Below are 13,126 nucleotides of genomic sequence, written 5' to 3' on the forward strand. Positions count from 1 at the left end.
AAATCTACTGTGCATAGAAACCAACAAACCCTATAAATCTGTGTCTATCTAGAGAGAACGATTGGAGATGGGTGTTGGGGGTTTGTGTGTGAATATATATCATATCACTATCAATTTTAGGTGAATTAATGAACGGAAGTGGCAGATGATATTGATTGGAAATTTTGGAAGTATGGAGATCTTGACAAATTCTGCCACTGAATGACTGAATCACAAGAACGAAATGACAAAGGCAGAGATAACCTTTTTGCTTAGAATATTGAAAGCTGTTCTAATTTTATTCTTTCAAAAAGGGGTATGTTCATATAATTATATAAAAAAAAAATTGGCAATTTGTAAAAGAAATATGTCGTTTGGTAGCAATAATTCTCGATATGAACTTCTAATTCATTATTGACTAAAATCTATAACATCGTTTTATCAAAATATATTTTAGATGAAAATATGAGTTACTAATATCAAATTCAAGAAATATTGAAGTGTAGATTTTTAATCTAATCCAGCCAATAAACCTTGAATATATTACATCTAGAATTCTAGATGGAATCCACAAAAAATCGGTTTGATCTCCTCTCCCGATCCTTTTAAAAGTGTAAGATTTGGTACAGGTTCAGGTATCTCATATATATTTTTTTTCTTTTTTCTATGGACGATACGGTTTTGTGGGGAGTGGTTTGACAGATAATTTTGTGTATTATTCCTTTGTTGAGATGTTTTTATTTGACGTATGGTCTTCAAATATATGTGCTCAAGAGTGATATTTATGAAGTTGGTTTTCCATTTGTGAAGTGGAAGGGATGTATGATTCTATTAATTATAACATTGCAAAATTACTATGTATATATCTTTAAATTCCGATTAGGGGAAATATGTCAAGGAAGAAGGGATGGAATTCGGTTTATGACAAATCTGAAAATGAATTGTCAACTTGGAAGGCTAGAAGCTTATCTTTCGGAGGTATATTTGCTCTTGCAAATCGTGGTTGGGAGATTCTTTATTTCAACCAAACTTCCTAGAATTTTTGCTCCAGATTTTAACAATCAAAGTGTGGTTGCAAATTGTTTTAGCACTGAAATGTGGACTCACAGTTTGCATAGGCAACCGAGGGGTACGATTGAAGAAGAACAATGGATGAATATAAAAATCCCTATTTATATAATTTGATGCATCATTGGTGTAGAGCTTTGGTTCAACCGGTTAACTCTTGATTGCTTCTTCAAGTTTTTTTTTTTTTTTTTTTTTTTTTTTTTTTTTTTTTTTTTTAGACAATGGTATGTTGGACCCCCGAAAATGTTTCAACAAGATAAGAAATTTTTTGTTTCTATCACGTTGAACATTTTATTATGGTGTTTGGGTCTTAATCGTTTGCTTATTATGGCCAATCTTGTTGAAAAGGGGATGGATGTGGATTAGGTGTTAGGCCCTTTTAGTCTTGGAACCATGAAGATTGTAGATCATGTTTTTACTTTGTGTCATATGTTAATTTTTATTTGGCAATAGATTGGTATATAGTGGGATGTAAACCGACCTTCATCTAATTCCATTACAAATTCGATTTTTGAGCGGATAACTCAAACCTTAATGATGTCTAAAAGAAAGGCTTTTATAGGGTTAACGAAAATCTCTCACACAAGCTATTTGAAATAGGGGTGTGTATGAGGCGGTTTGGTTCGGTTATTGGTTAAAATCGAACCATAACCATTATGATTGGTTAATGCATTTTGATAACCATTGGGTATGAGTAATATTGGTTAGGGATAATAACTTAAAAGGGTAATATATTTTTCGATTTGTACACATTGAGTTTTTTTTTCGTCCACATTTACCCCTTCAACTTGTTAAACTGTATACATTCAGTCCTTATGACCGGCTACTCCAGGTTACCCGGTAAAAATGACTTAATAGGGTAATATATTTCTCACTTTTTACACATTTAGTCCTTAATATTTTTGTACACATTTAGTCCTTTTTTTTTTTTTGCAAAATAAGTCATTTTTTTGTAATCATTCATTACTTATGAATGATTTTTTAGTTTTTTCTCACGAAATTTTACGTGAGACATTCATTAATGAGGTGTATGGGGCTTTTGATGCTTATATCCATCGCGATCTCGACTACTTGGCTGCTTAGGTCATGTGTTCTGAACGTCATAACTTCTTCATATGATCTTGGATTTTAACGATCTTTATATCCATGTGTTCGTATTTTAGTCTACTACAACTTTCATTTAGATTACTCCCATTAAAAAATAATATATTTTTACTTACGATTTTTATATCCATACGCGGTGGCGGATTTAGTATGGTCCCGATGTTGCACCGACAACACCTGTTTTTTCTGTTCGCAGTGGAAAATATTTCGCTTTATTTTTTACGTTTATACCTATTTTCCATGTATCGGCAACACCTACTATGTATTACTGCGTCTTCCCTGTCCATACGTTTTTTATGAATGCATGTATGTATGTTTTTTTTATAAAATCGTTAGTAAAAATATATTACATTTTAACGGGAGTAATCTTAATGAAAGTTGTAGTAGACTCAAAAAATGAACACGTGGATAAAGATCCTTAAAATCTGATATCGTATGAAGAAGTTACGATGTTCAAAATACAATACCTAAGCCAAACCACAAGACTTACGCAACCAAGCAGTCGAGGTCGCATTGGACATAAGCATCAACAACCCCAAGCACCTCATCAATGATTGTCTCACGTAAGATGTCGTGAAAAAAACCTAAAAAAATCATTCATAAGTACTGAATGAGTACAAAAAAAGGACTTATTTTGAAACAAAAAAAATGTTAAGGACTAAATATGTACAAAAATATTAAGGACTAAATGTGTACAAAATGAAAAATATATTACCCTATCAAGTCATTTTTCCCGGCTAACCTGGAGTAACAGGTCATAAGGACTGAATGTGTACAGTTTAACAAGTTTAAAGGGTAAATGTGGACGAAAAAAAAAACTCAGTGACCAAATGTGTACAAATCGAATAATATGTTACCCTTTTAAGTCATTATCCCTACTGGTTATGGTTAATGGTTTTTAACGGTTAACGGTTTTGGTTAATGGTTATTATTGGTTAACCATAATGTTGAAAATAATATAAATGACGAAAGTATATTGGCATAAAAAATGAAAATAGAATACCAAAAAGTCCTCGACGCCAATGTTTGTAACCTAACTTATAGTAATAGAATAAAATGTGTACCTTTAATATTTAGAGTGAGATAACACATAGTCACATTCAAAATCAAAAACATTCAATAAAAATATAAAACATTAAAAAAAATTGACATTAATAATCTCATATATTGATAATGGATATTAATATTAAAATAAAGTCAAACATTCATACACGTTCAATACGATTAAATCAAAAACTATAAAATAAAAGAGTCAAACATTTATATTATGTGTTATTGGATAAAAAAAAAAGACAATCGCTCATATACATTCAATGTGATTAAGTCAAAAACAGGAATTAAAAAAAGCCAAAAAAATACATTCTTAATATATCACAGAGTCAAGAAGAACCAAAAACTTAACTTACCTAGAAGTCTTGATTATAAAGTCAAAAAATCATTCGAATAGGACTATAAAGTCAAAACAATCCTTGATTAGGATTAACGGTGTGAGAAGCCTTCGATTATAATTATGAGTGTAAAGATTAAACTACTTGTGAATAATGTTTACAAATTGTAGAATTAGCCGATTAGGAATTACAACATTAATCAATAATCTAACTCAATGCATGATTGGAAGATTGTGTGTGTCTCCGTGATCAGCCTTTGATGGTTTGATTGCTCATTCGTCTCCTGATAAGTGAGGATTAATGGATTATATTTTCAATATTTTAATGGATCTTAAATAAGTTTGACTATATTATTTTATATATAATCTATAATTCTTATATATTAAAATATAAAGTTGGCGGTTTGGTTAATAATGGTTCGGTTAACCTATAAAACCATAACCGAACCGTTAGTTATCGGTTAACAAAAATTAGAAACCGAACCAACAGTTTTTATAATGGTTCGGTTATTATGGTTAGGTTATATCAGTTAATTTGGTTTTGGTTCGGTTTATTGGTTATTATGCTCACCCCAAATTTGAAAATAGTATTAAGAGGGTGTTTGGGATTACTTTTCAAAATGATTTTTTTGACTTTTGGTTTTTTCAAAAAGCTAAAAGTATTAAAAAGATGTTTGGCAATTCCAAAAGTTCTAGAATGACTTTTTGCCAAGAAGAAAAAGAAGTTGTTTTAAAAGCCAAGCGTTTGTGACTTTTGGCTTTTTAGCCTTTGCCTTCCTCAAAAGTTATCCAAACACATTTTAAAAACTTCTTTTAGAAAAAAGTTATAAGTCAAAAAGTTCTTTTGTCAAAAAAGAACTTTTTAGGTTAAAAAACAATCTAAAACACCCCCTAAATCCAATCATTTCAAAGGGTTGGCATTCATTTAACGAATTTAGGTCCCAAGATAATGTATAAAAGTGTAAACAAATGCAATGTTTGAAAAAAAAAATCATCAAAAGCAATAGTTAAGTTATAATCCTTTACAAGCCATTAAGTCTTCTAAATATCCTTGTTTGGTGTACTCCTCTTCTCCAACCAATGTGTACTCTTCTTCTCCAACCAATTAATTTGATTACATGTCAAAATATATCAGTTAGGCTTGGAAAAAACCCAAGGAGTATTCTTGAGAATCAACTCTTAAGGGAATTAGAAAAGATAAACATTCCAAACGCAAACTTAACTCCCACAAATATCTAAAATCATCAAAAGGTTAATAATAATAGTTATTAGGGATATAAACATTTTATTAGAACATTTCCAAATCACCAACATAATAATTTTTCACAAATATGGAATGCAATGCATATGCTTCTATTTCCGATAACCCAAGTCTCTACTTTCATGATAGTCCCTTTCATACTAAAGGTCAATATCATTATCTTTAAGCATGCCAAACATAAATCGGCAAGCAACGTTGCTTGAACAAGACATAATCCCAAGAAGTGCATGACATAATCATAACAAATACGAGACATAATCCCAAGAAGTAGGAGACGTAATGTTAAGAAGTATGGTACGTATTCCCAACAAATACATGATATAATCCTAAAAGTACATGACATAATCCAAACATGTACAAGACGTATCCCAATAAGTATGGAAAGTAATCCCAAAAGTACTCGGGCAACACACAAGTTTCAACCCATCCTAAGTGGACACACGATTAGATGATTAAAATCATTTTCAAACCAAGAAGTTTTTCCCAATTGTAATTAGACTATTTCCAAAATGCATGCCATGAATGCACAAAATACTTATAGTGCTCACATAAGGTAGAATGAATAATGATAGTAAAATAACAATTTAAAAGTCATCAAAGTGGTATAGGGATATGTACTCTTGTGTAAAATAAAAATGGGTTCCCGGACACCCATTACGGCTCCCAACTTTGTGAGGATTGGTTCTAGTCCATTATTGGTCATTTGCTTTGGAAATGCTCAAAAAAAAAATAACAGTTTAATTGGTTTTGTGGCTGGTGATTTGTAATGGTGTTGGCATCTCAGTCCAAGATGAGGAAGACTTGATGGATTTATTGGCGATTACTTTTTTTAAAGGTATGACGATTTGATAAGGTTAAAAGAGATCGAATTGGCTCATAAATCCAAGATTTGATGAGGGTGTATCAAGATGAAAATTCATGGGTTTTTCATTTCTTGATTAATCAAAAGCATAGATAGATGTTTGTTCATGGTGTTACATACCTATCTCGGGTTAAGGCATAATTTTATTCTTATTTTTTCTTCCAAATTTGATAGGCTCTCTCAAAATTGGTCAACACAAGTCAATATTTCTTTTTAGACAACGTAACACATGCAATTCGGGACTAGAATTTTCGGAGGTAATTAACAAAAAGTTGAATTTAAAATATATTAAACATAATTAAAGATGGTTATTCTAAATGTTAAAGTTTAAAACTTGAAGTTGACTTTTTAAAGATTGAATAGAAGTATGTAATGTTTACTTAACCTCAATGACCCTTGTTGGACCTAAGTTGAAAGAATGTTTAATATATTAGGTCAAAGAGAAAGTTAGGGGATCTCGATTGTTACTAAAAACCTACATAGGATACTTTGTAAAGAAATGAAGTTGAGGGACTCATTTTGCCAAATAATAAAAGTTTAAGTCTTAAGTTTTTGCTTGGACTCTTCACGTACATTTGAACGTCTTTGAGTAGAGAACTAGATAAGGAAATTTGGTTTTTATGACAATTTGGTGAATCAAATCAAGTTGATGCATCAAATTCATGTGTTAAAGCTCTTGAGATAGTCATCTTCTTTATTATAATGTTTTGTAGATGAGTTTGAGTTTCCATTGATGGTAATCACTTCTTAGATTGACTTATATTGAATTGATGATGGAATTCTATGACTTAATGAGTTTAGCAATAGATTTTAGTGTTCTATTACTAATTTATTCAAGTTAATCCATCCACCTAGTCATATTTGGGATTTATGAAGCTTAAACATGTTATTTGCGCCCTATATTAGGTGAAAAAGTCATTGATTCACTTAAATCCAAATTTGACCCTTATGATGTGAATAAATTGTAGATTCTTAGGTTGTATATTCATAACATTGTCCATCAATTTCATCAAATGTGAAACTGTTGAGATTAAATGACCCTTTTGATCTCTAACAATAGTAGATCACTCATTGATCTTAGATCAATCCACATCTAACTATGGACTTAAGGTCCCCTTATGATTTAGAGTTGGACTTTAGTGATGTAAGTTCAATAATCATTGCATAGATGGAGGGCGTATGGTACAATATTTTCGTTATAATTATTCATGGTGATTGTACGTTTTTTTGACAATCTTTACTTCAAAGGATCAATATGTCTTATTTGATAGGCTTAAAAACTCAATTCATGTTTTATTTCTATGTTGTAACTTTTGTCGAGTGTTGTAAAAATCCCGATTAGGTCCCGATTAATCCCTAGGCGCTCCTCGACCGATTAGAGAGCGCCTAACGATTAATCCATGCATACAAAATTACTGAAACAATAGAACCCGATGAAAATTTAACACTTTGAAGAAGTTATATCTCAATAGAAACTATTTGAGGTATGATTAGTGTTGTATTTATCATATTAACCTATTTTGTTATGATATTAGTGGTATTTATGAACTTTTATATGATATTAGTCATATTTAATTTTTTAAAATCTAACAAATTAGCAATTAATGGTCCCCGATTAATCTCCGCCTAGCCGATTAATCCCTTAACCTCAGTCCACCGACTAGCTATCGTCAAACGATTTTTACAACCTTGCTTTTGTCTAGCCTTTCAAGAAAAATTGGGAACTATCGATAATGTTACTATTAATGGTGTGGAAGATAAATGGCATTTAAACCTCTCATTTAGGTACTTTCTTCATTTCATGGGTTCGACAATTTCTTGTAAAGTGTTTATACATACACACATAATGAGAAACATCATATTTTTATTGCATGTACAACATGGCCCCATATGCAATCCTATTTATCCATCATATTACAATTCATCTTTGCCATTATAGAAATTACGAAAAACACAAGAAAAGTCCTTTTTCCCAAGACCATCATCACAAAGTTTTGTAAAGCTGTACAAAAATATAACGATGATTCAACAAGCTTTCTAGGGTTATTTTTAAATTATAAGAGAAGGGTATTCTCGTCTTTTGCACAAACAAGAATCATGTCCCACCTTTTAGGGTGGGACACAAAAATACAAAATTTTGTCTCACTCACATCAGTGTAACTCCTAGTCCAATTCATGTCAAACACAATACAATTTGGTTTTGTCATGATAAATGGGACCCACAATTCAATGTTTATATGAGGGAGTTGTTCGACATGATAGCATGGTGTAGATTTGAAATCAATTAAAAAAGATTTTATTATATGGCATGTTGGGGATATTTTATTATACTTTATGCATTGAATTATATTCCAACTTGTAGTGTTCTACATTGAATTATATGTTGTTAATTTTAAGATATTTGGTACCAATATATTAATAAATTATTTTGCTATTCTTATAACTTACATGTGTTTTGCTTCAGAAGTCAATGGGCAGTTTAGACCAATTTCTTTAGCAGATGCTGAAGCAAGGTTCAAATCTTTCGCCTACATTTAATAAAAAGGTTATTTATATATAATCCAAAATTAATAAAATAAATAAATAAAACCTAAACTTTAGTTGGATAATAAAGGAAAAGCATGTAATTACAGATTGTTATTCCATAATGATCCAAAAATCTATGGAATTCCATCAAGGGTTGTTCTGTAAATGATTTTGTAAAATATTTGAAAAAAAAATATAAGGGCAAATTTGTAAAAAAGTTAAGGGTTTAGTGTCTCTCTGTGTGTGTGTGTGTGTGGAGGGGGAGCGTCATTTATCTGACTGTCTGCATTAATTCAAAAAGAAATACTAATTCATGTCCCATTTAAGTAAGTAAAAAAGAAACAACACCTAAGAGTAAGCTTGTACAAATGACCAAAATGCCCTTATAAGGGTAAATCTACAATTATATCTTTAACTTGAGGCAAGACCCTATAATCATTGTCTTAAATGATTGTACTCTAGTAATCCAAAGTCTTTTTCAGATAAGACTCAACCATACATCAATTATATGCCTTAAGAAAGAAAAACACAGGATTGGAATGGAATTGAATTCCAATTCCAATTCCGATTCCGATTCCAATTCTCACAAAAACCAGGTCAGATCACATACCATCAGTGCAGATGCAAATCCACCATCATAATTTCTTGATGAGGGCACTCCATCCATCACACCAGGTACTGGATTATACATATCACTGACACAAAAATGACCAAAATATAATGGCTTTTACGTAATTTTACCCTAATTTAAAGCAGTAATTAGTAATTACTACCTACTCCAACAACGAGCACTTGAAGAGTTGAAGATTTTTGTTAAAGTAGTGGCTTTAATTCCTAAAGATTGACCAAGAACAAAGGCTTCAGAAACACCAAGCATACTCACAGCCATTGCCAAATTGTTGCAAATCTTAGCTGCCTGAATAAAGTAAATATTACTGTGAAATAATTATCTGATTAATTATTATTATAAAGTTGAATAATGTGTGTAAACTTACAGAACCAGTCCCTGTAGTACCACAGTATATTGTATTTTTACCCATAGATGAAAATAATGGCTCTGCAGCCTTATAAGCTTCCTCTAGGCCACCAATCTAACATGCCACAATAAATAATACATCCCAATTTATAAGATTCAAATACTTAAATTAAGATTTTATTTTGGAGAAATATATAAATCTATATATTATACCATAAATGTAAGTGTTCCAGTTTCTGCTGCAGAAACACCTCCAGAGACAGGAGCATCCAGCATCACAGGGGTATTCCAGGAATCTATAAATTATAAAACTTTATTACTTTTAATTAAAGATTCATTACATAGGAATTAATATAAAACTTGGAGTTTTTTAAAGTAGTATTAAATAGATAGTATTTAGGTTTCTTTTATATACCTTTATGTTGAATTAATGCAGAATTAGATACAGCTGAAGATAGCTTTCTGGTTGTTTGAGGATCAATTGTAGATGAATCTATGAACAACCATGGCCTCACTGGATTCCCACCATTAAGTAAACCATTTGATCCTGTGTAAACTTCTAATACCTAAACATGAGTTTTCAAATAAAAGTATCAAATCCATATTTTTAAGATGAATTCATTCCAACAATTTACTGTTTTCTTGACTTTCTCTATTAAGTAATTATCTATGCATCAAGTCAAAAAGAAACACTCATAGACAGTTTACTGTTTAACAGATTAAGTTGTGTGTAAATTAAGTTCATTTAGTAAAAAAAGAACTGCACTTAATTTATCTATGTATAATCTAAAATGGGAAAAAGGTAATAGAATGTGTTAACTTACATGGGTAGGTGAGGGCAACATGGTAATTACAACATCACTAATTTCTGCAACCTCCATTGGTGATCCTTTTACAGAGATTCCTTTGTCTGAAAACATCTTTATGACACTAAGATTGCTGATAGGAAACAATGATGGATGAAATCATGCTCGATTTTTCCATAAACAGAAAGATCAAAAAGTTTTATGTTGCATTAGTTATTAGGCACATACTTCTTATATATGATTATTATTCATATAGAAAATAAAATAAAGTAACAAATCAATTAAAAAGGAACAAGAGAATTACATGTCATGAACTGCCACATTGTATCCTGCCTTAATCAAATTATTTGCCATTCTTGATCCCATGTTTCCTAGGCCTATGAATCCAACCCTCTGCAATAATTGAGATTGTGATTTTTTATGGATTAAATAAGTAATCTGATTTTGAGAAGATGACAAGTTGCTACAACAAAACTGATTTGCAAGCATAAAAGATAAAATTACATAACTATATTGACTTTAATCACTTATTTATAACTACTTATAATGTTGTATTAATCATTTTGAAGATGCATATCTATACATTTCCCTAGCATCAAATGACATACAAAAGGAATCATTCTTATATTCCTTGAATCAGGATAAGGGTAATTGGAAGAAAGTATCCTACCATAGCTAAAAAAACGACAGAAGGTACTCTGAATTTTCAGACTCAACCCTGTAACTTTTCATGTTCAAAGGTTATATGGATTTTTGTACAAGTTTAGGGCAACATTTTCCTGTGTAGTACTTTCAACTCTAACGCAATTACAGTTTCAATAATTCAACCGTGTAAAACCAACATCAAGGTTTTCACCCAAATAAAGAGCCTGAAATGATAATAATCCAAATGCAATTGAAGAGATATCAACCCTTCACGTGATGATCGATAGAAGGCCTTACGATTTTGGTCCTAAGTTCAGAATCCTCAGAAGAAACAGGCGCATAATCACATGAAAAATTAAAGCATACAGATGTATAATAACAGTAATTAAAATCTTACTTCCAAGTGAGATGGGACGCTGGATGAAGAGATTGTTCTAGCTGAAGATGGTAATGGAAAGCGAGGGGAAATGAAGTTGAATTTTGATTCAGCAAGTTTTAGAAGTGATCTAATCACCATTGCAACCGGCGAACGAAAGCTCAATTTGGGTCTCCAATGGTGACACTAGTACGCTACCAGACAACTATCAGTGAGTTTGGTAGGAACGAAAGCAGCCTTTTTCTAAGACATTGGTTTGCTTGTAGGATTGAAATAAGAGAAGCATAAATTGACCAATTATAATGCAATTAAATCCATTTAATGTGGTTAATTTATCTTTATGGAATCTTTTTCCTCTAATAAAATAAACTTTATAAAATTATCTATTTTATTTATATAAATAGGTTACAACGCACTGATAAAATACTTATAAAACATTTAAATTTCTAATAAGATTTAAGATTTTTTTAAAAATTTTGTATTGATTATTTAAAATTAATATATAGTTATTCGAATATCCAATATACATTATGTATATGTATGTGAATACATTTAGTATAATTATGATTTATTAAAGAGAATATTAATTTGAATAGCGTGTAAAAAAACGCAATCAATAATGAAAATGACATTGATATACGAAAAATTAAATATAATAGATATGTAATAAAAATAAATAAACATAAAAAAAAATACAAATTAAAAAGTACAACTTGTTTATAAGTTTTTAAAAACTTTCTTATACACAATATTTGAAGTTTTGTTTGTAAGCCTATCATTTTTATTTAAAATTAACAATTTTAATCATTTTTTATTTTGAACTTTAGATAAAACAACATACAATTGTTCATGTGGAAAAAAAAAACAGGATCATTGAGATACACCAACCTTCGTTTTGAACAAAAGTAACAAAAATGGTTCATGTATGGAAGATTTACCAAAAAATGGCCAATTAAGGAAAAAATAATTGGAATAATTCAATTCATGTGGGGACATTGCTATTAAGAATAAAACCAATAAAATATATGTTAACGGTTCTGATCATTGTTTAATAAAATTAACAGAAATGGTCCATATGTAAAGAAACACATAAATAGTATGTGTTTAAAACGATTAACATAAATAGTCTCAGTTTAGAAAAATGATTAATGGTCTCGATTTCAACAAAATTAACAGATAAGGTCCTTGTTTATTGTTTTTAAACAGAAACAAGTCCTTTTATGCAGGTACCTTTTAAAAAAATATATCCCTTTTACTACCAAAATATGTTAGGTCAATTCCACATGTTGCATATAGCAACGTACTTTGCTTTTTGTTAAATATGATAAAATAAATTGCAACAAATAAAAAACAAATTAATTCAAGTTACATGAAGAAATTACATTTGTATTTCATGGATTTACCACCAAAACATTTTTTTAGGTAATAAAGAAAAGCTTTTATTTTGAAATATTTTGTGTTTTCTACCAAAAATATATTTGATAGCCAACATGTTTGGTTGGTAGTACCGTATCAATTGAACAATCTTGGTATGTGTAACATCCATGATACAGTGATAAAAATTTTCATTATAAAATCATTAGTTCCAACGCCGAATTGTTCCAAAACATTCACAAAGTACAATATCAAAATCATCAGAGTAATAATATCCAAAAAGTGCGGAAATGATGAGGGGAGAATGTTGTGCCATCACGTCGAGCCCTTAGTACCGGAAGTATCTAAAACCATAAATATAAACTGTAAGCACAAAGCTTAGTGAGTTCCCCCAAAGTACCACACACCAAACATTCATCTGTGTCTCACCTTGGGTATATTTCAACCCAATAAACAAATATGGGCCCGCCCTGGGTATATATCAACCCGAACATGCCATAGTGGGCCCCGTCTTAGGGTGTATCTCAACCCGAACATGCCATAGTGGGCCGCATCTTGGGGTGTATCTCAACCTGACATACAATAATGGGCCCCGCCCTGGGGTGTATTTCAACCCGATCACACAAACACATATATCACATAACATCTTGCATACTTCATAATCGAAATAATGGGTCGGCATTAGTGCCTTCGACCCATGGATACAGTGAGAAGACTCACCTCTCAAATAGACGAAAAAGCTGAAACAATGTGCTGCTCCGA

At 30.9% G+C, this 13,126-nt stretch overlaps 1 protein-coding gene across 1 annotated transcript; it reads right to left on the reverse strand.

Moving 5' to 3' along the window:
• Positions 1-7,423: 7,423 nt before the first annotated feature.
• Positions 7,424-11,267, reverse strand: LOC145111749 (6-phosphogluconate dehydrogenase family protein). The gene is made up of 10 exons (XM_079047998.1): positions 11,012-11,267; positions 10,274-10,362; positions 9,988-10,102; positions 9,579-9,729; positions 9,377-9,459; positions 9,183-9,278; positions 8,961-9,103; positions 8,798-8,882; positions 8,110-8,189; positions 7,424-7,663 (listed from the first exon to the last, which is right to left on the reverse strand). The coding sequence occupies exons 1-10, from the start codon at positions 11,129-11,131 to the stop codon at positions 7,576-7,578; spliced, it is 1,050 nt and encodes a 349-aa protein (XP_078904124.1). The 5' UTR covers positions 11,132-11,267; the 3' UTR covers positions 7,424-7,575.
• Positions 11,268-13,126: the final 1,859 nt, after the last annotated feature.

The sequence above is a fragment of the Lactuca virosa genome, chromosome 5, assembly GCF_052849685.1.
Source record: "Lactuca virosa cultivar CGN04683 chromosome 5, Lactuca_virosa_CGN04683_v6, whole genome shotgun sequence".
In the NCBI taxonomy this organism is placed as follows: Eukaryota; Viridiplantae; Streptophyta; class Magnoliopsida; order Asterales; family Asteraceae; genus Lactuca; species Lactuca virosa.

What these genes read in the sequence shown, in the direction of transcription:
- LOC145111749 (XM_079047998.1), bottom strand. Translation starts at nt 11,131, where the DNA reads ATGGTGATTAGATCACTTCTAAAACTTGCTGAATCAAAATTCAACTTC. An exon ending in CTGGAACACTTACATTTATG is followed by an intron (nt 9,279 to 9,376) that starts GTATAATATATA and finishes GTGGCATGTTAG; the next exon opens with ATTGGTGGCCTAGAGGAAGC. An exon ending in GTACTACAGGGACTGGTTCT is followed by an intron (nt 9,104 to 9,182) that starts GTAAGTTTACAC and finishes TACTTTATTCAG; the next exon opens with GCAGCTAAGATTTGCAACAA.